General features: G+C 41.4%; 2 protein-coding genes across 2 annotated transcripts in view; both read right to left on the reverse strand.

Annotated features, from left to right (window-relative positions):
* Window positions 1-1,667, reverse strand: LOC6032988. The gene is made up of 3 exons (XM_001843447.2): window positions 1,373-1,667; window positions 933-1,310; window positions 1-648 (listed from the first exon to the last, which is right to left on the reverse strand). Exons 1-3 carry the CDS (start codon window positions 1,460-1,462, stop codon window positions 148-150), a joined length of 969 nt encoding a protein of 322 aa, XP_001843499.2. The 5' UTR covers window positions 1,463-1,667; the 3' UTR covers window positions 1-147.
* A 585-nt stretch (window positions 1,668-2,252) lies between these two features.
* Window positions 2,253-24,580, reverse strand: part of LOC6032986 (dynein heavy chain 10, axonemal) — a 99,341-nt gene continuing 77,013 nt past the window's right edge. Inside the window, exons 54-61 of the mRNA XM_038257099.1 lie at window positions 24,180-24,341; window positions 23,941-24,112; window positions 23,745-23,876; window positions 22,312-22,350; window positions 16,183-16,535; window positions 5,412-5,513; window positions 2,943-3,089; window positions 2,253-2,479 (exon numbers count right to left, since the gene is read on the reverse strand). Of these exons, the coding sequence (XP_038113027.1) occupies window positions 2,333-2,479; window positions 2,943-3,089; window positions 5,412-5,513; window positions 16,183-16,535; window positions 22,312-22,350; window positions 23,745-23,876; window positions 23,941-24,112; window positions 24,180-24,341 (1,254 nt within the window). The 3' untranslated portion in view covers window positions 2,253-2,332. The remainder of the gene's footprint in view (window positions 2,480-2,942; window positions 3,090-5,411; window positions 5,514-16,182; window positions 16,536-22,311; window positions 22,351-23,744; window positions 23,877-23,940; window positions 24,113-24,179; window positions 24,342-24,580) is intronic.

The raw sequence follows: 24,580 nt of genomic DNA on the forward strand, positions 1-24,580 counted from the left end.
TTACATTTGAACGACACAGTATATTTATTTGATATATATTCAATAAGTTATTTCTTAATAAGCATTCAACACCCCTCACCCAAACCACTACTGTTGCAGTCCCTAGCCGTTAGCGTTACCGCCCGCCACCAGCTTGTACTCGTAATTTCAGGACAAAAAATCCTGCCTTCGGAAGCAACAGAACGCGCGCTGGGCAAACTCCTTCAGGTTGTACCCACTCTTTGGTGGCAACAGTTCCAAATTCTGCGAGTCATCATCGTCGTCCTCAAAGTCCCCCGTATCGTTGTCCAGATAATCCCCACCGTCCGCACTCAACCCCCGGTTCAGAATCTTCTTGTAACCCTTGCTGTTCGACAGCTTCCGGCATCGCTCGTATTCCGCCGCCTCTTCCTCCTGGTCCGACTCGATCGTCATCTCCTGTATGCTGAACGTGTCCGATAGCTCCTGCCGGCCGGCGGCGGATTTTTTCATCGGCCGCGGGAAGAATGAAACCTGCTCAAGATCGTCCTCGTCGTCGCTGTTGGGCCCGGGCCCGGCTACGTCAACCAGCGGTTGCTGGACATCCCGTGGCAAAACTCCGCCCGGAATGGAGAGCCGCGAGATTGGGATCAGTGGGGCGGATTTTGGGGCTGGGTCCTGGGAAAAGTCCTGGAATCGGAGAAAAAGCATTGTAATTTGAAATTACGGTGTAATCACAACATTGGCGCACCCCTTGGTTTGTTTACGCTTTTCAATTGCTTCACTGTCATTCAAAATTACCCTGATGAGCTCAAATCACTTACTGTCACATTACACTTTAAATTGAAAAGAGTCATTCATTTTTTTTAATTAACAAAACAATCATAAAATTATCACAAAACACGTGACAAACAATATGGCAAAAGCTCTCCAAACCCTCCAAACACGCACAGAAGAAAACAAATAACACCCACCTGTTCCTCGTACATCTGTCTGTAGTTGCGCTTGGCCCGTTCCACCTTGAGCTCGAGCTTTCGCTGCAGAATTTTGCACGTGTTAATCTGGGTCAGCTTTTTGTTCGGTCCTGCGGTCGCCGTTTCATCTTCCGGCGCGGACCCGCCGCTGGTCGTCACGATGGAAGACGTGCACGAATCGGTGCTGTTGTCACTGGTTAGCACCCGGCGGACATCGCGGGGCTTTGTCGACGCTGGTGGTGGCGGAGCTCCCTCGTCCACCAGCAGTTCGGCCCGTGAAATCTGCTGCTGGGGTTTGGTCGGGTCGTGAAACACCACATCAAACTCGTTGACCTTTGAGTAGATGTCGCTCTCGGCGTCGGAATCCGAGGGATTGTGCTGAAATAGGTTCAATCAATTTTAAAATAATGTTGATTTTTAAATTTAAATTGCAAAATTACCTCAGCGAGTAGCCCATTTTTGTCCAGATGGTCGAAAAACAGCGACTCCAGACGTTCCTCACTTTCGTTTCCGCTATCGTTGGTTAGCATGGTATTGTGCGTTGAACAAATTTGTAATACTAGAAAACTTGCACCACTTCAATATGGAATTCGATCTGTGAGAAGCAGCTCTGTTTACAATTTTAGAGCTCTCTGTTTGTAACCTCGATTGACAAAACGGTATCGATTTTCTACAGCTCCAAGTGGGGCCAAACATATGATTTGGACACGGGAGCTGGCAGCAAGTTTGGTGGCCATACTGCGCAAACTCCCGCCGAAAGCCTCACGGAGGAGCTTGAAAAGCTCTCACTGTTTGGACTTTTTTTTTTCAAAAATAGTAGTTTGTTTATTTTCATGGTTTGTCATTTTTTTACTAAAAAAATAAAAGGATTTTTTTAAATTTTATGTGGGTTAATCTGATTTATGATTTTGTGCTTGCCATTTCATTAGGGCACATAACTTTATTAACCAAGAGTGTGTCCCTTTCACACCTTATGTAAACTGTCATGTGAGTGAGAGGGATACACTATTGTTTACAAAAGTTATGTGCCCTTTTGAAATACACTGAGCGTGTATTTTGACAATTACACTGCGTATGTAAGTTTTATGTTTTGCTATTTAGAGACAATTTATTTGATCTACCTAAATAACTTTTAGTGTGTACGTACATGTCTTTTACAGTTACACGTTGCACTGTAGGTGATTAAATTGGCTTTCGAAAATACCTGAGATCTATTTAGCGTGCATTTTGACAGTTTCACCTAATTCAAATACATACTCTGTTATTTGAATTACATCATTTTGATGCAATTTTTTTAAAGTTAGATTTTAAAAGGATAAAAACATTAAACAATTATCATTTATTCTCAAGCGTAACATTTAAAAATTATCAACATCAGTGCCGATCCTTTTACCGGCCCATCAATCCGTGTTCATAATCAAGCAGACACCCTGCAGGACCCAGTGGCTGGCATGTTCCTCGGTGTACAGATCGGCCTCAAACACAAGCCCAACTCCCATCGCGTTCCGCCGCTGGGACGTCGTGTAGACCGGCGTACGGAATGTGTTCTGTAAAAAAAGTTTGAGACAAAAGAACAAAAGGAGACTTTCAGATTGATCCAATCGTGGAACTTTTGGACATGCGGTTTGAACAATCGCACATTGCAATCTAGAACAAATTACAAGGTTGGCGCATATTTTATGGAACTTTCCGAGAAACCGAGATGTTTATCAACAGGTACGTGAGACTCCTCCAGGGACCACTGGCGTGCCAATGCGGTGGGATTGTTTTGAAAAGCTTGCTTCTCACCATTGTGGCGTATGCTATAAAATTTAGCTCATATGTCATTTTGCCATAATGGCGGCCAGTTACCACGAAGGAATTCCCTGTACTCAAGAACCGATCCTAATCAAATAATACTCGAGTGGTTCCAAGGACACGTAGCGGTTCCTCCGGAAGGTACAACAAATTCTAAATAAATACTCCATCAAGGGACGAGCAACAACAGCAACAACGCTGGAATCAACTTACTTGTAGCTTGAGCCGGTGCACCTCGACGGGGACGACGGACAGCACTGGCAGCGGTTCCACCAGCACCTTTGGAGTGGAACGTGCCAGACGACGATTGGCCGGATCCCAGCGGGCACCCTCCAGATACAGCCCGGTCACGTAGCATCCCTGGAGGACACGCCATACATGCATTTATCAGGTTTCCCAGGATCCCGGCCGACGCCGTGCACATGGTGATGTGAGAGGGAGGAAAACATGCAAGACAAATATAAGACAAATTGTGTGTACGTTACGTTTTACAGCTTTGGGGGGAAAAAGAAAAGAAGCGGAGCGAAATTCGCGTCCTCTCACGTATGCATTTTCTGCGGAATTTTGGCACAAAGTTTGTATGCCATTTACTCTGTTTGCCGAACACTTTGCGTGCTCGTCGTCGACGCTTCTTGTGCTGGTTCCTTCGAGACGTCATGCACCCAAAGTTAAAGTCCATGCGGATAGTCCTTTTGGAAAGAAACGAGAGAAAAGTACTATTTGGCGAGAGTAAAGACCTCTCGCGCTACAACAACAACAAATCGTGTTCATTCGTTCATTGAAACAGTTCATTCCATTGAGTGGCTTATATGAACAAATGACTACCGCTTTTTCACCGAACTGTGCACAGAGAAAAAAGTGTTCCCAAAATCTTGAACAACCGTTTATGAAATTGGGAACCACGAACAAAGTGTGTTTGCAAAAACGTACCATGGATTTTGAACACTTTGTTCGTGGTTCCCAATTTCATGAACGCGTGTTCATGATTTTGGGAACTCTTTTTTCTCCGTGTGATGGCCGATACGGCTAAGCCGCAGTTCAATAGGCCGAAGGTCTCGGATTCGAGTCTCGGAATCGATACTTTTTTTTTTAAGGGTGTTTTTTTTTGAAAATGAACCCACGAGTAAAGTACTCTCGATAATTTCGGGATTTATCCTCTCCGTCCGTTCACAGTGCCATTTTACTACCGAACCATGCTCTTTATCCTCTCGTATACCGATGCCCAGTTCTGGGTGTGCCATCATGGGTGGAAGATGTTTGATTCAATTTTGGGGAAATAATACAGATAATATTTTGCAAGAGATTTATCATTAAACACATCATAGGAGAAAAATACTTTGCCGAGTTAATTAGTCTGAAAATATTATAAACTCAGCTTTAACCGCATGTAATTCCATCGGGCCACTAATGTTGGCATATTAGCACTTTGACATTCACCTACAGCAAATAAAAGGCTTATTTAAGGCTCTAGAAGGCATCATTCTCAATCGGTCATTTGGCGGCCATGTTTGTTTTAGAAAAATATTCAAATCTTGATTCAGAATGTTTCAGTCAAAAAATGGGTTTCTTTGTGTTGTTTGTAGAAGCATTTTACATATAGTGATTATTTCTTCATTTCAATTAACTATTTTTTTGCCCTGAATTCAGAATCATCATTGACAGTCATTGTCCCAAAAGTGAAGGACACCTTCTACCACCATTACTAAAAATGGGTGGAGTAAGTTAGTTTCCATAAAAAGTATTGTAAAATATTGTGCTTAAATAGTGAGAAATAGGAAATTGGAATTTCCCCCTAATATTTCAAATTCAAGGATTATATATGAGTAATTTCTCTGCAAAACGGTAGAGCAGCGACTGCACTGAAATTTTATTGACTCCCTAAAGCGATAAGAAACCGAAATTGGAAAAGCCAATTACGTTTCTTTCGCGTTCCCTTGTGACCAAACCAACCCGTTCCGTTCCGAACTATCCGGGTAATCAACGGTCCAACTTCGACATCGATGGTGACATACACGACTGTCAATATGCTGGGGCACTATAAATTCCACCGGTCCCACCAGGGATCGAACTTGCATAGCGGCAGACGCTTACGCGGCTGCTGGCGCCAACAAGAATGCAATTGCTTGTACGAAGTAGAAGACGGTGCTGCGCTCTGGTGAGAAAAATTACTTGGCCACACCAGCTCGGATCCGGATCACCGCAGGCTGACTCTTTCCCTTGCTCAATTCGTCTCATTCCCACGAGTGATTTGATTCAATTCGTCGTTGAAGCGTGCCATCCTCCCTCTTTCTTGATGAAGTCGGTATTGCAGCTGAGCTGAGTAATGACTACCCGGCGAGCAGCTGGGCTCTCTTCCCCTACCCTACCCTAACCTCCTTCGCCCTGGAGAGCCAAGCGCGCGCGTTGATTGTAACGGAGATGTCTCCGTTTATCATGGCTGCAGGGTGTCAAGACGACCACGTTGAGCACTCGGATTCGGATACGAGCCAATTGAGAGACGCACTGACAAAAAGAAAGGAAAAAAAACTATATCCCGAACCAGCACAAGACTATACGACGACACCGGCTGCCGTCTCCCTAATCAAATTGCAATCCGGAGTAAGAAATGGCCTCAAGCTGGAGGTGGTGGCCAGGTATTCGTAGCAGTGTGGACCGAGTACAAATTAAACGAAATTGATTTACCGCCTCGGGTCGCTCCTCGATTTCGTCCTCCTTCAGGAATCGGGTCACGGCGGTGAACAGCGTTGAGCGATCCAACGGCCAGTTGTTCTTCCGGCAGGCGACCTGGCAAGGATGCGGGAAAGAAGGTTATTAGTACGAGAGGATAAAATAAAAAAATATATATATATATTGGGGAACAGCATCTAATTCCAGCGTGCCTCTAATGTTGGCAGCTCAGAAATTTGACATTCAATTAAAGCTAATTAAAAACTAACTTAATCCACCTATGTGGTTGATGCCTTCCTCACTTTTTACCAACAATGGGTTGGACACATATTTCAGCTATTTTTTTTAGGTCCAGAAAAATAAGTACACAGATATAACTTAAGTTGTCATAACTCGAGACAGGGTTGCTAGATTTTCAATAGGCAAGAAAACCGTGACGTAGCAAATGAACTCAAAGAACTCAGTATTCATTTTGTGAGTGCCATTCGAGTGGTTTGACAGGTGCCAAATCGGGACTTAGCTTTTTTTTGAATTTGAATTTGCTTCCGATTACGCGAAACGTCATAATCCGAGTTTTTTCCGTATTAGTGCCCGTGTGCTTGTCCGTGCTTCTGGCCGTGTTCGTATCGAGAAATTAAAAAGAGAGATGTGAGCCGGTAACATGGAGTGAAATTTTCGCAGCTATCATGGAAAACTTCACAGCAGCTTGACAGAATGTTTAACTCCATGTTGCACTTTTAATTTCTCGATACGTGCACCTGACCACGTAGTTGCCTGTTCCTGATCGTTCCCGTGGCCGTGCTCTAGGCCGTGTCCTTGTCCGGACTCCTGCCCGTTTTTCTGGCCGTTTTCGTGTCCCTGGCCGTGTAGGTGTCTGTTCCTGGCCATTCCCGTGGCCGTGTCCTTGCCCCATGACCAGGAGTGTTTGTGTCCATGCGAAACGGAACAACCGGAACAAAATTATAATTTTAATTGCTAAGTGCCGGAACTGACACCTGTCAAAAAAGTTCATTCCGTTGTTTACCTTTGAGGTTAAGTTCCGAGCTTTTCTCCTTTATTATGTGGACTCGTTGGAAAGGTCTCTTGATTACCTAACCAACGATGGGTCGGATGATGGATCCGGACATCGTTTACATGCATTTAAGTGAGATCCGGCTTCAAAAAAGTACATAAATATCACTTAAGTGGTCATAACTCGAGACAGGGTTGCCAGATTTTCAATTATGTGGACTCGTTGGAAAGGTCTCTCGATTACCTAACCAACGATGGGTCGGATGATGGTTCCGGACATCGTTTACATACATACATACATAACTCGAGACAGGGTTGCCAGATCTTCGATGTTGTGGACTCGTTGGAAAGGTCTCTCGATTACCTAACAATGATGGGTCGGATGATGGTTCCGGACATCGTTTACATGCATTTAAGTGAGATCCGGCTTCAAAAAAGTACATAAATATCACTTAAGTGGTCATAACTCGAGACAGGGTTGCCAGATTTTCAATTATGTGGACTCGTTGGAAAGGTCTCTCGATTACCTAACCAAAGATGGGTCGGATGATGGTTCCGGACATCGTTTACATACATTTAAGCGAGATCCGGCTTCAAAAAAGTACATAAATATCACTTAAGTGGTCATAACTCGAGACAGGGTTGCCAAATCTTCAATTATGTGGACTCGTTGGAAAGGTCTCTCGATTACCTAACCAATGATGGGTCGGATGATGGATCCGGACATCGTTTACATGCATTTAAGTGATATCCGGCTTCAAAAAAGTACATAAATATCACTTAAGTGGTCATAACTCGAGACAGGGTTGCCAGATCTTCGATGTTGCAGACTCGTTGGAAAGATCTCTTGATTACCTAACCAACGATGGGTCGGATTATGGATCCGGACATCGTTTACATACATTTAAGCGAGATCCGGCTTCAAAAAAGTACATAAATATCACTTAAGTGGTCATAACTCGAGACAGGGTTGCCAGATCTTCAATTATGTGGACTCGTTGGAAAGGTCTCTAGATTACCTAACCAACGATGGGTCGGATGATGGATCCGGACATCGTTTACATGCATTTAAGTGAGATCCGGCTTCAAAAAAGTACATAAATATCACTTAAGTGGTCATAACTCGAGACAGGGTTGCCAGATCTTCAATGTTGTGGACTCGTTGGAAGGGTCTTTTGATTACCTAACCAACGATGGGTTGGATGATGAATCCGGACATTGTTTACATGCATATAATTGAGATCCGAATATATATATTTTTATACATAACTTTTGAACTACTTATCGAAACTTCAAACAATTCAATAGCGATGTATGGGACCCTAAACCAAGTCGAATGCAACTGGTTCGATCAAAATCGGTTCAGCCAGTGCTGAGAAAACTTGGCAAGATTTTTGAACACATACATACATACACACACACACGTACACACAAACACACAGATATTTGTTCAGTTTTCGATTCTGAGTCGATATGTATATATGAAGGTGGGTCTTCGAGCTTTTAATAAAAAAATCATTTTTAGAGCAGGATTATAGCCTTTCCTCAGTGAGGAAGGCAAAACGTTTTCAACTGAAATCGAGTGATAAATAGCTCAATGAGAAGTGAGCAAGCAAGTTTCTATCAAAAGTTTTGCAAAATTAGTTGTTTAAATAGTGAAAATAAGCAAATTGGATGGAGTTAGGAGCGAGTGCTGAACCTGCCAAACATACGAGAATTTCGCCTGTATACCTATATATTAGTGAATTCACAAAACACAAACTGAGTAGAAAAGTATGATTTTTTCAGCACGAGTCCTACATTTATCTCTGTCGAGATACGAAACATTTTGGTCATGATTTTTTCAAAAAATGTAATAGGCTTTGCGGGCTTTGGCATCAACTCACCCAGAATGGCCCGCCTAAGTAAAATGCGTCAAAAGATAGAAAAACATAGAAAATATAGAAATACATACAAATTTATGATAGATAAACATACAAATTTATGAATTCAGTGTAGCAGGATTATGCTTTGGGATGTTCCTTTCAATGTTGTATACTTGGTTGATGAAATTTTTTAAGCTTAAAACTATTTTTGAACTACTACTACATTTCCAGGGTGCGGGGCAGAATGGGCCACCTTAGAAAACAAGATATTTTGACTAATACAACGTTGAAGGGAGATAAGAAACTGCTTTAGGGACCTTTCTTACATAGTTTCCATGAAGTTAGACCACTTTTATAAAAAAGTCACTTACCAAAACAAATATTTTTGAAAATAGTGTAAATATGTTGTATTAAGACACTATTTTTACAAATAAGCATCAAAACAACTAAAAAATCAACTAATGTTGCATTAAACGGGATTGGTGAAGCTATTTATCAAGAGTGAAATAATCAATTTAGCTCAATTTCGTAACTTTTGATTGTTTTTATAAGGTAGGAAAAGGGTGGTCCATTCTGCCCCCAAGTGGATTTTAATTTAACACTTCCACCACCAAGCTTCTAAATGATTTGAAGGTTCCGTTGTTGTTTGTTTACCTTCGTAATAGCTCCTGGTAAAATTCTAAACATTGAACACACTTTTTCAAACAATCTAACTTGTCAGAAAGCTTTTTTAAGAACCTCGAAATAAACAACATTTTCGTGGTTTTGTCAATCAATTTAAATTTTTGCTCATAATTCGAAAAATACAATGTGTTCAAACGTTGTTTTCGGTGTGGTGATGTTATTTGACGTCCTTTATAAGACCCTTGTCTTACAGTTGATCTAAATCCATTCTAAAGCCCAAAACCAAGGGTGGCCCATTCTGCCCCCCTGGTCCATTCTGCCCCCAGCTCCTAGATTCACAACAAAGGCTTTCAGGCTTAAGGCATTTTTTGTCAAATTAATATTTTTTTTAGTTTTTCGTTCTCCCTTTTTTAAATTATCTTTAAAAAAGGCATCTGGGGCGAAACGGGACTCATGGGGCGAATTGGAACAGCTGTTTCAGCCTTATTACTGTACAATATTTGGATATATTTTATTAGTTTCGGATAGAACAGACACATAACATATCAAATAGTGCATCATTTTCCAAATTTCAAGCTTTTAACATGGTGAGACATGAATTGGTTGAAGAATGAGAAAAAAATCACGCGTTGCAACGTCACGCTACATATCCCCCTATCAAAAATAGAATATTCGCTTAAAATAATGTTTCACCATTGTTTCTTATAGGAAATTGATGTACTTTCCGATTTTAAATATCATATCTACCATTTCAGTATATTTCTTTAGTTACAGCCGAAATATTGAAAAAAGAAATGTAATCTGACGTTGCATCGTCACGGCGGAATGTGTCAATTAATCCTTTTTTTTTCGAACCACATATCATTCAATCAACGTTTATTTAGTTCTCTTCCGTACAAATTGATAACATTCGATAAATGTATTAATTTTCCGCCCTCCCACGCGCTGGCGGGGACATTCTGAATCGGCACAAACATTTCCAAAGGGAAATCGATTCCCTCGTGCTCCCGCGGCGTCCTGGTCCTTTCAAATGAAGAAGAATGGCCAGCAATTTGCACCCATTAGTGTGTTTGAGTTGGAGAGAAAGGAAAATCAACAAATACAGGATACAACATCATGAGCCTGCAGACCATTTCAGCTGAGTGCTGGGCGGACTCTGGCTGTGATGAGCGTGGCTGTCTGGTCCACGTGTACCATCCTGACGTGACTCGCGCGAGGCTAGTCCCCCAGGTTGGGTATAAAAATGCCAATCTGATTTGATCCTTACCCCGGCGGACCCCAATCCCATTCCGTGGGGATCCGGGGTTCAATTTCTGTGTTGTACACAACAAACGTCCGGGAGTTCTCGGGGAGCGCTCACAGGACAAACAAATTGGACACTGTGTAAACAATTAACCACACACCACCGCTTGTTGTTGGCCGGCTGGACCATGCACAGTATGAGAACCATGAGAACAGGTCATCCCGTCCACGGGGGTGCTGAATGTATCTCATCACTTTCACGGTGGGAGGCAAATTTGCCTGAAGCATCTAGATAAAGAGCCAGAGAGCGAGCGAGTACCAGAGCACAAACAACGTGGTGTAAACACACGTTGTTTCGTCCCTGGTGGTGGCGACTAAAATGTAAAAAAATGTACTCGATCATCTTTTGAAGATCTCAAAACAAGTTCGTGTTCCTGTTAGAATGTAAAGCTTAATCACACTTAGAACCTCTTCTGTACTTGAAACAGTGGAAATTAAAGGAGTTCATGAAAGTCGTGTTTAGTCACCATGCATCGTATCCAGCTATACAAAATCTTTGGGAGTGCTAGTACACAATCAACGGTCATACAACGACTCGGGCTCTTCCTTCAGGACAATGGGATGTCCGTCCGGCTCCCTCCCACTCGAAACACCCCCCTCAAATCACTCTGCACGTATAATTTATATGCTGTTTGTTTAATTTACCTGAACTAATGCGGTTAAATAACTTTCCGGTATGTGGAGTCCCGACAACCACATCACCAGCGGTTCACCAGACACTGACCAATATTTATACTGCTGGTTCCTCCGCTGTGTGGGGGTGTGTGTGTGTGTTCGCGCACCCGAGAGGTCACATCCGGTTGGCCAATGTGGGGAGGTGGTGGTGGTGTTGGGCCATCAGGCACAGATATGGAAGAAACAAGTAACAGTATGTGTTAGTACGGGGGAAGGGATTGAAAGGGTTGGTTACTTTCGGTGCAAATTGAATTCGTTGTTGACGAGCGAGCGAAGATGATTATGCGATTTTCCACCCGGAAGGATTTGGTCCGGGTAATGATGCAGTTGAGGAGCGGAAAATTGTTCGGGGACAGTGAAATTTGTAAACAACAATAATAATAATCAAAGGAAAACATGAAAAAATAAAATTAAACAAATTAAAGATTCAGTTAAAACATTTCATTCAAAAACGCTAAATAAAGGTGAAACACAAATAATGATTAAGGGTAAAAATCACGCACAAAAATTAAGTAAGTTTGAATTAGCAAAACAGTTTATTAAAATCAATTATCACTTTTTGTAGGCGTCACTACAACATTTTATCATTTCAATAATCACCGTTTTTTGGTTCGACTAACATTTTGCCATTTTGACAAACACGTTTGTTGTTTGAACCTTAACTCAATTTAACGTGTTAGGAAAATAAACAGTGTATGTTTTCAATCCAACTTCAACAACAATATGGCCTTGTGGAATTCTGGAGATGTTTATGAAATAGGTACCGTAAACTGGGGTCAATCGGGACACATGGGGCGAATTGGGACAGCCGTTTTAACCATGTTGTAGCACAATATTTTGATTTTTCTGATTGATTTCGGTTAGAACAGACTCAGACCAACAAAATGTGTACATCCATTTCCAAATTTAAAAGCTTTAAGTGCTCTAAAAACTGCTGTCCCTATTCAGACTGTAGTCCCGATTCGCCCCAGATTACGGTAAATATGTATTTTATGAGGTATTTAATGTACAAATAAACCAAATATTTTGTTGTTCCAGTCCTTGTTTCTGTTATACAACATGGCTTTTGGAAACTGTATCCGGGTATAATGTGGTAAAAACTAAGTAATTTTATTTTCCCGATGAGTTCGATGTTTCGAAAATTTCTTTTTCAGGTAGCTTGCACCATGTCAGCTGATATTTTTTTTCGGCGTCCAGTAAAAATGATTGTAAAATAAACGTTTATTATATTTGCTCAGTATTGGGACTGATTGTTTATTTACCCAAATTGTATTGGAATTACGTGCTCTTATCGGTATTTTTCGGTGAAATTAAACTCTCAAAATTAGAAGAAAGAAATGAAACTGATAGGTGGATAGGTGACTATTGTCTTAGAAGAAGATTGAAAAGGGCGGAAACTAAGTCAGCGAAAGGGCCATATTGAGAAAGCGTACGTGTGTGATCAAGTCTTTTAACTTTCGAAGGTCTAATTTGGCTGTGTAGAAGCACTGAGTCGCAACCTCAGTAAGTGTACACAGACAAATCATCCCTGTGTGTCATCCAAATGACTCCAGGACGGTCACCTATCCACCTATCAGTTTCATTTCTTTTTTCTAATTTTGAGAGTTTAATTTTACCGAAAAATACCGATAAGAGCCCGCTAGCATTTACCTTGTTTAATAAACTTAGTTCAACAAACATTTCATCATGCATTTTGCCTTCCTCACTGAGGTAAGGCTATAATCCTGCTCTAAAAATGAACTTTGTATAAAAACGTCGTAGACCCACCTTCATGTATACATATCGACTCAGAATCAAAAACTGAACAAATGTCTGTGTGTATGTGTGTGTGTATGTGTGTGTGTATGTGTGTGTGTATGTGTGTATGTATGTATGTGACCAACAAACTAGCTCATGTTTCTCAGCACTGGCTGAACCGATTTGACCCGAACCTGTTGCATTCGACTTGGTTTAGGGTCCCATAGATCGAGTTTTATACAGATTGAAGTTTCGATAAGTAGTTCAAAAGTTATGTATAAAAATGTGTTTTCACATATATCCGGATCTCACTTAAATGTATGTAAACTATGTCCAGGTCCACCATCCGACCCATCGTTGGATAGGTTATCAAAAGACCTTTCCAACGAGTCCAAAACATTGGAGATCTGGCAACCCTGTCTCGAGATATGGCCATTTAAGTGATATTTATGTACTTTTTGGAAGCCGGATCTCACTTAAATGCATGTAAACTATGTCCGGATCCATCATCCGACCCATCGTTGGATAGGTTATCAAAAGACCTTTCCAAAAAGTCCAAAACATTGAAGATCTGGCAACCCTGTCTCGAGATATGGCCATTTAAGTGATATTTATGTACTTTTTTGTAGCCGGATCTCACTTAAATGTAAGTAAACTATGTCCGGATCCACCATCCGACCCATCGTTGGTTAGGTTATCAAAAGACCTTTCCAACGAGTCCAAAACATTGAAGATCTGGCAACCCTGTCTTGAGATATGGCCATTTAAGTGATATTTATGTACTTTTTGGAAGCCGGATCTCACTTAAATGCATGTAAACTATGTCCGGATCCATCATCCGACCCATCGTTGGATAGGTTATCAAAAGACCTTTCCAAAAAGTCCAAAACATTGAAGATCTGGCAACCCTGTCTCGAGATATGGCCATTTAAGTGATATTTATGTACTTTTTTGTAGCCGGATCTCACTTAAATGTATGTAAACTATGTCCGGATCTATCATCCGACCCATCGTTGGTTAGGTAGTTGAAAGACCTTTCCAACGAGTCCAAAACATTGAAGATCTGGCAATCCTGTCTCGAGATATGGTCACTTAAGTGATATTTATGTATTTTTTTGTAGCCGGATCTCACTTAAATGTATGTAAACTATGTCCGGCTCCACCATCCGACCCATTGTTGATTAGGTTATCAAAAGACCTTTCCAACGAGTTCAAAACATTGAAGATCTGGCAACCCTGTCTCGAGATATGGTCACTTAAGTGATATTTATGTACTTTTTTATTCCGGATCTAAAAAATAGATGAAATTTGTGTACAACCCCATCAAATCAGCCATTGTTGGTAATGAGTGAGGAAGGCTCCAACCACATAGGTGGATTAAGTTAGTTTTTGAAAGAAACATTTCAAAACCAATAATCAATTTGACCTACGTCATTTTGCCTTCCTCACTGAGGTAAGGCTATAATCCTGCTCTAAAAATGAACTTTGTATAAAAACGTCGTAGACCCACCTTCATGTATACATATCGACTCAGAATCAAAAACTGAACAAATGTCTGTGTGTATGTGTGTGTGTATGTGTGTGTGTATGTGTGTGTGTATGTGTGTGTGTATGTATGTATGTGACCAACAAACTAGCTCATGTTTCTCAGCACTGGCTGAACCGATTTGACCCGAACCTGTTGCATTCGACTTGGTTTAGGGTCCCATAGATCGAGTTTTATACAGATTGAAGTTTCGATAAGTAGTTCAAAAGTTATGTATAAAAATGTGTTTTCACATATATCCGGATCTCACTTAAATGTATGTAAACTATGTCCAGGTCCACCATCCGACCCATCGTTGGATAGGTTATCAAAAGACCTTTCCAACGAGTCCAAAACATTGGAGATCTGGCAACCCTGTCTCGAGATATGGCCATTTAAGTGATATTTATGTACTTTTTGGATCGGATCATGCGGATCTCACTTAAATGCATGTAAACTATGTCCGGATCCATCATCCGACCCATCGTTGGATAGGTTATCAAAAGACCTTTCCAAAAAGTCCAAAACATTGAAGATCTGGCAACCCTGTCTCGAGATATGGCCATTTAAGTGATATTTATGTACTTTTTTGTAGCCGGATCTCACTTAAATGTAAGTAAACTATGTCCGGATCCACCATCCGACCCATCGTTGGTTAGGTTATCAAAAGACCTTTCCAACGAGTCCAAAACATTGAAGATCTGGCAACCCTGTCTTGAGATATGGCCATTTAAGTGATATTTATGTACTTTTTGGAAGCCGGATCTCACTTAAATGCATGTAAACTATGTCCGGATCCATCATCCGACCCATCGTTGGATAGGTTATCAAAAGACCTTTCCAAAAAGTCCAAAACATTGAAGATCTGGCAACCCTGTCTCGAGATATGGCCATTTAAGTGATATTTATGTACTTTTTTGTAGCCGGATCTCACTTAAATGTATGTAAACTATGTCCGGATCTATCATCCGACCCATCGTTGGTTAGGTAGTTGAAAGACCTTTCCAACGAGTCCAAAACATTGAAGATCTGGCAATCCTGTCTCGAGATATGGTCACTTAAGTGATATTTATGTATTTTTTTGTAGCCGGATCTCACTTAAATGTATGTAAACTATGTCCGGCTCCACCATCCGACCCATTGTTGATTAGGTTATCAAAAGACCTTTCCAACGAGTTCAAAACATTGAAGATCTGGCAACCCTGTCTCGAGATATGGTCACTTAAGTGATATTTATGTACTTTTTTATTCCGGATCTAAAAAATAGATGAAATTTGTGTACAACCCCATCAAATCAGCCATTGTTGGTAATGAGTGAGGAAGGCTCCAACCACATAGGTGGATTAAGTTAGTTTTTTCATTAGCGTCATCCTTGGGCATCAATAGGTTGCTCAAAATAACAGAAAAAAATGAAGGAAAGTGAAAAAACAGTGCCTTTTTCAGCCCTATCACGATCCCATCAAAGTGAGCAAACACCGCGGTGTAAACTCAGTTGTAAAGCCCAGGCATTATTAGAAACCTCCATGTCTGCGATGCCCGGATGTGGACAATAAAGCTCGCTATCCTTCCTGTTCAAATATCCTGCCACGTTGTTTACTCTGCACGTGAGTGGGAGTGTGTTTACTAACATAGACAGTGGGTGTGTGTTGTCCGCGACAATATCTGTGTCACACTGTCTCTCGTGCCCACATCCGCTGGCTAGCTGGCAATTTGCCGACCACCTTGCCATAGCCGTATTCATATCCTGAGTATCCACCAGGCCAGACATCCCGAACCGTCAACTCTGCATTGTGGGGTTGATTTATGGTTTCCGGTAGGAAATTTAAGATAAACTTCACATTGAAATCCTTTTCAAAGTTTGAAAGTCTATTTAAAACACTTTTTTTTTCTGACGGCAATTGCCAACATTACCCTGGAAGCATGATTAGTTTTAAAAGGCAATTAATCAGCAGACTTCCCGTTCATCGCTCGCCGCTCGTCATAAATGATGTGGAAGAGCCGACACACACACACGTGTTAACAGCATTATTCTAACCTCTCAACTTACCAGCAGGTGTTCGATCCAGTCGCCGAGCTGTTTACAGGTGGCCGGCGCCAGATTCCGCCAGTCGTCCGGCAGCAGCCCGTTGAACAACGCCCCGCCGATCCCGTCTAGCACCGCGTCCATGCCGATCTCACCGGCCAACGCACGCCGCAAATTCTGCAGCGTGCGTTCCATCCGGACGAGCAGCCGGTTGAACCGCTCCAGTTCCTGCAGCAGCACCACGCACACCGGGGTGATGTTGATCTGGTACTGCTTCTTGACGCGCCAAATTTCGAACGGTTTGGGTAGCTTTTTCAGGATATCCACCGCTACCTTGTCGATGAACTCGTCACGGCTGACGCCACCCGTTTCGGCACCTGCGTCAGAGGGAGGTGGGCAAGGATGAGGACAAGGAAAGTACGTGAATTATTTGTTGTTGAAAGTGTGACCACTCCGGCAGACCAGGGAGTCATCATCGGGTGGCCACTGTAGCAGAGCGATTCTCTGTGATTAGGTGCAATTCACTCTTACATTTTAATGAAACTTTTTGAACTCTTGGTGTAACATTTTTTATAAAAATCTTTACATATATCTAGAAAAGGTGTACCATAAAGTCTCTATAAATAAAGTGTAATTTGATGATTTTTTGCCTTCCTCACTGAGGTAAGGCTATAATCCTGCTGTAAAAATGAACTTTGTATAAAAACGTCGTAGACCCACCTTCATGTATACATATAGACTCAGAATCGAAAACTGAACAAATGTCTGTGTGTATGTGTGTGTGTGTGTGTGTGTGTGTGTGTATGTGTGTGTGTATGTATGTATGTGACCAACAAACTAGCTCATGTTTCTCGGCACTGGCTCAACCGATTTGATCCGAACCGGTTGCATTCGACTTGGTTTAGGGTCCCATAGATCGAGTTTTATACAGATTGAAATTTCGATAAGTAGTTCAAAAGTTATGTATAAAAATGTGTTTTCACAAATATCCGGATCTCACTTAAATGTATGTAAACTATGTTCGGGTCCATCATCCGACCCATCGTTGGTTAGGTTATCAAAAGACCTTTCTAATGAGTCCAAAACATTGAAGATCTGGCAACCCTGTCTCGAGATATGCCCACTTAAGTGATATTGATGCACTTTTTTGAAGCCGAATCTCACTTAAATGTATGTAAAATAGGTCCGGATCAACCATCTGACCCATCGTTGGTTAGGTTATAAAAAGATCTTTCCAACGACTCCAAAACATTGAAAATCTGGCAACCCTGTCTCGAGATATGTACACTTAAGTGATATTGATGTACTTTTTGGAAGCCGGATCTCACTTAAATGTATGTAAACTATGGCCGGATCCACCATCCAACCCATCGTTGGTTAAGTTATTAAAAGGCCTTTCCAACGAGTCCAAAACATTGAAGATCTGGCAACCCTGTCTCGTGATATGTACACTTAAGTGATATTGATGTACTTTTTGGAAGCCGGATCTCACTTAAATGTATGTAAATTATGTCCGGATCCACCATCCAACCCATCGTTGCTTAGATTATCAAAAAACCTTCCCAACGAGTTCAAAACATTGAAGATCTGGCAACCCTGTCTCGAGCTATGGTCACTTAGGTGAAGCTGGATCTAATTTAAATGTATGTAAACTATGTCCGGTTCCACAATCCGACCCATCGTTGGTTAGGTTATCAAAAAACCTTTTCAACAAGTCCAAAACATTGATGATCTGGCAACCCTGTCTCGAGGTATGGCCACTTAAGTGATATTTATGTACTTTTTTATTCCGGATCTAAAAAATAGATGAAATGTTTGTACAATTCCATCACATCAGCCATTGTTGGAAATAAGTGAGGAAGGCTCCAACCCACGAGGTGGTCACTCCAAATATATTGCATTTATTTCATAAGTTGATCCGTATGTGCATCCATATTCACGTGTATACACGACTCTTCTATGAATTTTATTTCAGTGTTTTTACAGCTGTCATCGCAAACGCGCGCACTGCTGATTGTTTACAAACAAAAAAAAAATCCCTTCAATTTTGCTGTTCTCCGGCCACATTGTTTGGATTGCAAGGCACGCTATGTTGAATTCCGAGGAGTAATCGGGACGGGATACCAAGTTCAATAGGAACCGATCGAGCTGCTGGACGTGAACCCGCAGGAGACGGAAGACGACCGTGCGGTGGTGGTGTTGGACTACCAGCGGAAGGGCAAGCGCCCCGTCATCAAGACGACACGACAGACGTACTTTTTGCTCGTGATTGGCCTGGTTGTTCCGGAGAAGCTCAAGCCGGGCGATGAGAGTGAACAAGGACTCGTACGTCGTACCTCATCCTGGAGACACTTCCGGCCGAGTATGACGCGCGTCAAGGCGATGCAGGTGGACGAACGGCCCAGCGAGCACTACTCGGACATTGGCGGGTTGGACAAGCAAATCCAGGAACTAATTGAGGCCGTTGTGCTGCCGATGACGCACAAGGACATGTTCAAGAACCTGGAAATTCATCCGCCGAAGTGTGAAACAAATAAAGTCGACCTTCCTGAAGCTGGCCGGCCCGCAGCTGGTGCAGATGTTCATCGGAGATATTGCCAAGCTCCTCCGGGACGCGTTTGCACTAGCCAAGGAAAAGTCGCCAGCGATAACTTCCTGCCCGCGATTACGCTGCAGACGCATCTAACTGTTTCATATGCATGTTTTAAATTTATTTGACCTAATTTGGTCACCTGGAGTTCAATGAGAGACGAACATTGAAGTTACTTGGATTTTCTTTTTATTTGTGGTTTCAGCTGTATTTTTATGTATTGTTAAATATGATGAAAAAAAGACAATAATCATGGCGTACGGTTTTTATTTGCCGAATTTGTCATTTGTCTGACCATGTGCAGAAGCACCTTAAAGATGCGCGCGGGATCCTTCTGCTGGAGGATTTTGTAAATCCACATTATTGGCCATCACCTTCGCGTGAACTCCATCCTCCGCTTCGTTCAAACATTTAGACAACATTTAGTTCTCGACGTAACTGTCGTATGCAGGTATCGCGTCCGGAAGGCGTGCTGTGCGTTGACGCGTTCGGCACAGCCGGCGCAAATCCGCACCGTCGGATCGACCTCCGGTGAAATCTAAGAAGGCAGAACGATCAGAAATGAAGCAAAAGATCGGAGGATTACTCACCCCAAGTCCGAGGCAGTCGGTGGTCTTGTCGGCAATTTCTGGGTCGGAGTGCAGATCCGCACTGGGCTTCTTGCACAGATTGCTGGTGGATTGCGGGGAAGGTTGTTGCGAGGATCGGTTCCGCAAGTGAAAAAAAACCTCAAGCTCGAAAAATATTAGAGCGGTGACAGTTTGTAAACGAAGGAAACAAACAAGTGACAGTTCTTAACTGTCATTATCCACACTGAACAAAATGTTGTGCCGAATATCGTGCAGGTGAATAATATTTACCTATATTTACGATATTTACGGAATATTTACGGAAGTAAATCCAATGCACTACGGATCAACCTTGTGCCCAACCCCGTGCTCCAACCACGTAGGTGGATTAAGTAAGTTTTTTTTATAGTTTTTGAATATCGTGACAACAAAAAATATAAATTTAATGAATTGGGTCCTAAAATTAAGCTTAAATTTGTGATATTATTGTTCACTACGAAAAACTTTATTTTTCTAAGTACAATGACTCTTTGAACGATCGCAAAGGATTAAAAATAGATTTTTAATTCAATTTTCAAAAATTAACTTCACGGCCCTTCTTGACAGAAAAGGTCCTACTTGACTGCTCGTTCCAAGGGAAGACATAGTTTATCCATCGAAAAAATAGTCATCGCTGCTTTCGAATGTGTCTTTCACGGAAAACTTTTTGTTGCCTGCTAGGCAATACTCACGCCTTTCACCAGTAATTTAGTTTCAAGAAATGATTTTGAGTGTCCGAAAAACGCATTCGCGGTCAATTTCAACGATGCACCTTTTGTTCATTTTGTGCACACGTATTTTTGCAATACATATTTATGCATAAGTAGGCTTAGTGATTTTCACGCTCAAAAATTGTTGATTTCTCGGGGACCATAATTTCAAAACATCAAATTTCACGGAAATTTCGCGGAATGTGAATCGCGCAGTAGCACCAACATTAGAAAAAAGTGGCTGTCATGCCATGGCACACTTTTTCCGTAATGTTGGTACCACTGCGTGATTTTGACATTTCGGGCGTTCACCATTCGAACGCCATCTTCGCTTAAAAACCTCGATATATACCGTCATCAGGGCTGACATTGGGTCTGGGGGGTGATATTGGGTCATACAAATTTCAGCATTTTTGTATAACCCAAACTCACCACCAAGACCCAATGTCACCCCTGATGACGGTATATATATATTTTGAAACCAACATGTAGTAGGGCATGCGTATTGTCATTCATTGAGCTGTTTTTTAAATGTTGGACTAATATAGCTAATCAGTTTTCGCTGATTTGCTATTTTTTTATTTTTCTACATTTTATTGAATATCATATCAATGCCAAACTTAACAAACAATCTAACAATTAAAATAACTTTTTTGCGATATTTTGCTAAGTAATAATAGTTTTAAGGTTTTCATCCCACTTTTCAAATACTAAATTAAAAATTAATATGCTTTTTGCCTTTTTTAATCTGTAAACGAAATCTTCAAAATTTTATTCAAAATCAGAACAGAAAAAAATGTTTTTTTAACTTCAACGGGAAACATCCACCAAATCAATTAAATATCGTGAAATTAAACAGCATTCACAAAAAATCTGAAATGTTCTTATAGGTGACTTTAAAAGAAAAAAAGCTATTTATTTAATCTTGAATAAACTAAGCTTGAATCATTCAATGATATCTTTCAAATTTAATATTAAATAATAGATAAATTGTTATTAGGGCAAATTCCTAAGAAAAATTGATAAACTGTTATTTAGAGTATCAAGATAATAGTAATCTATTTCCTAAATATGTTTCTTTATTTTTGCTCCTCCGGTTATAACATTGACCGGCGGGATAGGGAAATACTAATATTTTCACTGAATGTTACTTTTAAATGAATGTTTGCTTTTAATTTATTTCTAAAAATAAATCAATTCAATTTAAACAAATATTACAAAATACTTTTTCAGTCAATTTTAACACATTTTCAAAAAAAATTTCTTTCTTTTTTGACTGATCTTTGTTTACATCATTTAAGTATTCGCAGTATTCACTTCTCAGTAAATGTTGTACCAATTTCATGTTAATGTATGTTTTGCTAACAATTCTTCACGGGTTTTGATTGAAAACTCATAAAATTTACATTAAAAGTCTTTATGAATGAAATATTTATTATGTTGTTATTTTAAGGAATTGATTTGAGAAAATTGAAAAATTTCACGGGATTTCACGGAAATCTTCAAATTTCACAAGTTTCACGCTGTCCGCGAAATCGTGAAAATTCACTAACCCTATGCATAAGTATCTGTGAAATGAATTGAAGTTAGGTTGTCAAAATGTCGTTTTTAAAAACTATTTTACATTAGTTAATTCCGTTTTTTAAATGAACCTGCAACTTATATGAAATGTAAAAAAATCACAAAACTTGTCACTTTCACAACTTTTTCAAAAACTTAAAAATTCATTTTTGGAACAGCAAGCATATTTCTATATCGCGAAAAAGATATTTTGATCACGGGGACAAAATGTTGCATTCAAACCAATTGAAAAAAATATCGATTTCGTTCAGAATTTCTCAGGAGCAAAAATGGTCCAAAACATGCACCTCAAACCGGGACCGCGGTTTGAAGGGCCAAACGGTGGACGCCCTGTGAACTGTCACACCTTCTCTGCTGCTCTGCGGGGAGAGTGATGATTGCACGTGCGGTCAAGATAAATGTATTAGGTGTCGAGCATTTTCGTGTCGCACTGAGGTTGTTGATGTGCGGTGATAAGGTGTCGAACAAACAAACGGTTGGTGTGCAAAATTTAGTTGTTATCGTGTATTCTCACGCAAGCTTGATAAGATTATTTCCATGGAGATGCACGGTACTTCAAAAGGTGTTTGTGTACTGCAATAGTTAAAAAATGAATAATTTCCGAAAGTGCAAATTGGAAAGCTACTGTGAAGAAATCAAACACCACCCACAAACCGGTACCTACCCCGATGATCTGTACTACTCTGTTGGGTCCTGGCGCAAACTACAAGAACACCATAATAAGTACAATATTCACATTAGTGGGTAGTTGTTTTGTTTGTTGTATGGTAGAGGGCAATGCATTGAAAGAAGCAGAAGCAAATTCTCTCGTGTGTTGTAGGAGAGGAAAAACAGAGACATTAACCAACATGCGGCTACAAGTGGAAACCCACCACCACCACCAAGTTACTCGGATCTGGATACTGTTGGTATGTACAAAAGGGGATCACCCTACTATTGAACCATTGTCTGGAACATGATGTTTGAATCATCTTTAGTATCTACTCTTTCAGCATGAATCATAACGATACAATACGTCAACAATAGGTTCACCGTCCCCTAGCGTTATTTGCCTGGTAGAAATGGCGGTTCAAGTGGCTAAAGGATATTTATGTATGTACACATCCGTATGTTAAGTGTACTTTCGCCTTTCCTCCAAACGCTGCAGCTGCTTATGTTGTGATCGACTTCCTTGGCAAATAACACTACACGTGGGTATGAATGTGTGTATGTGTGTATCTACGAGTAAACTATAGGTTCCTGATATCTCTCGAAGCCACCCCTGTGTGTACCGGTTACCTTCGAGGGAGTGGTTCGAAACGTGTTCTCTGCGCAAATATCATAACAGAAACGATAATAGCAACTTCAATTATACCACACACTACATAAAGAGGCGAATCGTCGCCGACGCAGCATCAGAATCGGAGAATCGCATTCATATCCAGGAACGAAGATGCAAACTTGTGTGCATGAATGATATCCTGATGAGCATGAAACACGGTTGCGGGAGTAATGAATAGGGACTGGAGAAGTCCTCTGGGGTAAGTGGAAAACTTTACCCGATGAATTGTGCAGCTTAATTGGTGCGACACAGACAAGAAGATTTACGCTTTTTCAAACTCTTTAGATCTGTTCAGTGTGAATCAATCAAGCTAGACGAAAACCTTAAGAAGACAAATTCCGCAATTGAACAAGTATGTCCACCAGTCTATGGCATTCCAACATTCTACAGACCAACAATACCGACGTAGAATTGAAGGACGAACTGTACAGAGGAGGCAAAGGCACTTTAAATAGTTTTGTAATTATTATTGCCCAACTGATACGCTGAGCTGCTCGACGCTGTGAAATTGTTCTCATAAAATTAATTATCCCTGTAGTAATTGAACTAGCCGGCGATATGGTGGCGGCCACATTCCTGCTGCTCTATTGAGAGGGCAAACAAGAACCATTCCGTGTCCATTCAGGTGTTTATCTTCGACAAACTATCGCAATTTAGCGGAGCAATAGCGATGATTCGCTTCGTGGGATGTTCATGGATTGCGTAGGTTCTCCAACGAGTTGAGGTTAGGCAACCCAGCAAGTCCGGAACATCCCACGCTTGCAGCATGTACTTACTCGTCTGAGGCTGCAGGTCAATCAGGTAGGTCCACATCTCGCGAACCGCAATCGTGTAGTAGCCAATCTCGGCGTTCGAGTGCAGACCAAACACTTCCGGTGTGTTGGTCAGCGGGAGCGTTTCGATGCAAGCTGCAAACCGGATGCGTGATTGATTGGCTGCTTCTCAATTGAGGGTTTCGCTTCCCAAACTCACCCACAAACTCGTCCCGCGTGGCCACCTCGAAGATCCGATAATCTACCGAGTCATCCTGGTAAAAGTGGAACGGCTGGAACGTGTCAAACAGGAAGTCGCCCATGTACTCGTTCATGTACGTCTTGACGACGCGTCGGTCGAAATCGTCGATGACACGGCCTCCGTACATAACCTGAAACAACACCCAAGGAGACCGGTCAACGAGATTTGCTTCGATGGTCATTAAAATCGACGGTTACCTCGCCAATCAGGTACTGCAGGCTATTCCACGGCAGCCGGGTCTCGTTCAGGGCGAGGGCCTTCGTTAGGTATGTGTCCAGAATCTGCAGGCAGACGCTGAAGTCGGACTCATTAAAATCGTAGCTGATGTTCCAGCCCAGCTTGCCGTACTTGCGGCGCTCCTAAAATGAAAGACAGACAAGATGCTTAATAGTATACAGTCTCTAGTGGCTGGATAGGCCTATTCTCGAAGATCCGTGAGGAAGTGGGGGTCATCGTCAACCTCGACCAGTGAAAGCAGAAACCGTTTTGTGATTATCACATGCAGCTTGGTTTTTTGCTTTCGTTTTTTTGGCCTTCTTTTTTCGCTACACCAAGAATCTCCGGAAACTTTTTGATCCTATTTCAGTTCAAACTAGGC

Source organism: Culex quinquefasciatus, chromosome 1, assembly GCF_015732765.1.
Source record: "Culex quinquefasciatus strain JHB chromosome 1, VPISU_Cqui_1.0_pri_paternal, whole genome shotgun sequence".
Lineage (NCBI taxonomy): Eukaryota > Metazoa > Arthropoda > Insecta > Diptera > Culicidae > Culex > Culex quinquefasciatus.

What these genes read in the sequence shown, in the direction of transcription:
- LOC6032988 (XM_001843447.2), bottom strand. Translation starts at nt 1,462, where the DNA reads ATGCTAACCAACGATAGCGGAAACGAAAGTGAGGAACGTCTGGAGTCG. An exon ending in AAAATGGGCTACTCGCTGAG is followed by an intron (nt 1,311 to 1,372) that starts GTAATTTTGCAA and finishes AACCTATTTCAG; the next exon opens with CACAATCCCTCGGATTCCGA. An exon ending in GACAGATGTACGAGGAACAG is followed by an intron (nt 649 to 932) that starts GTGGGTGTTATT and finishes CTCCGATTCCAG; the next exon opens with GACTTTTCCCAGGACCCAGC.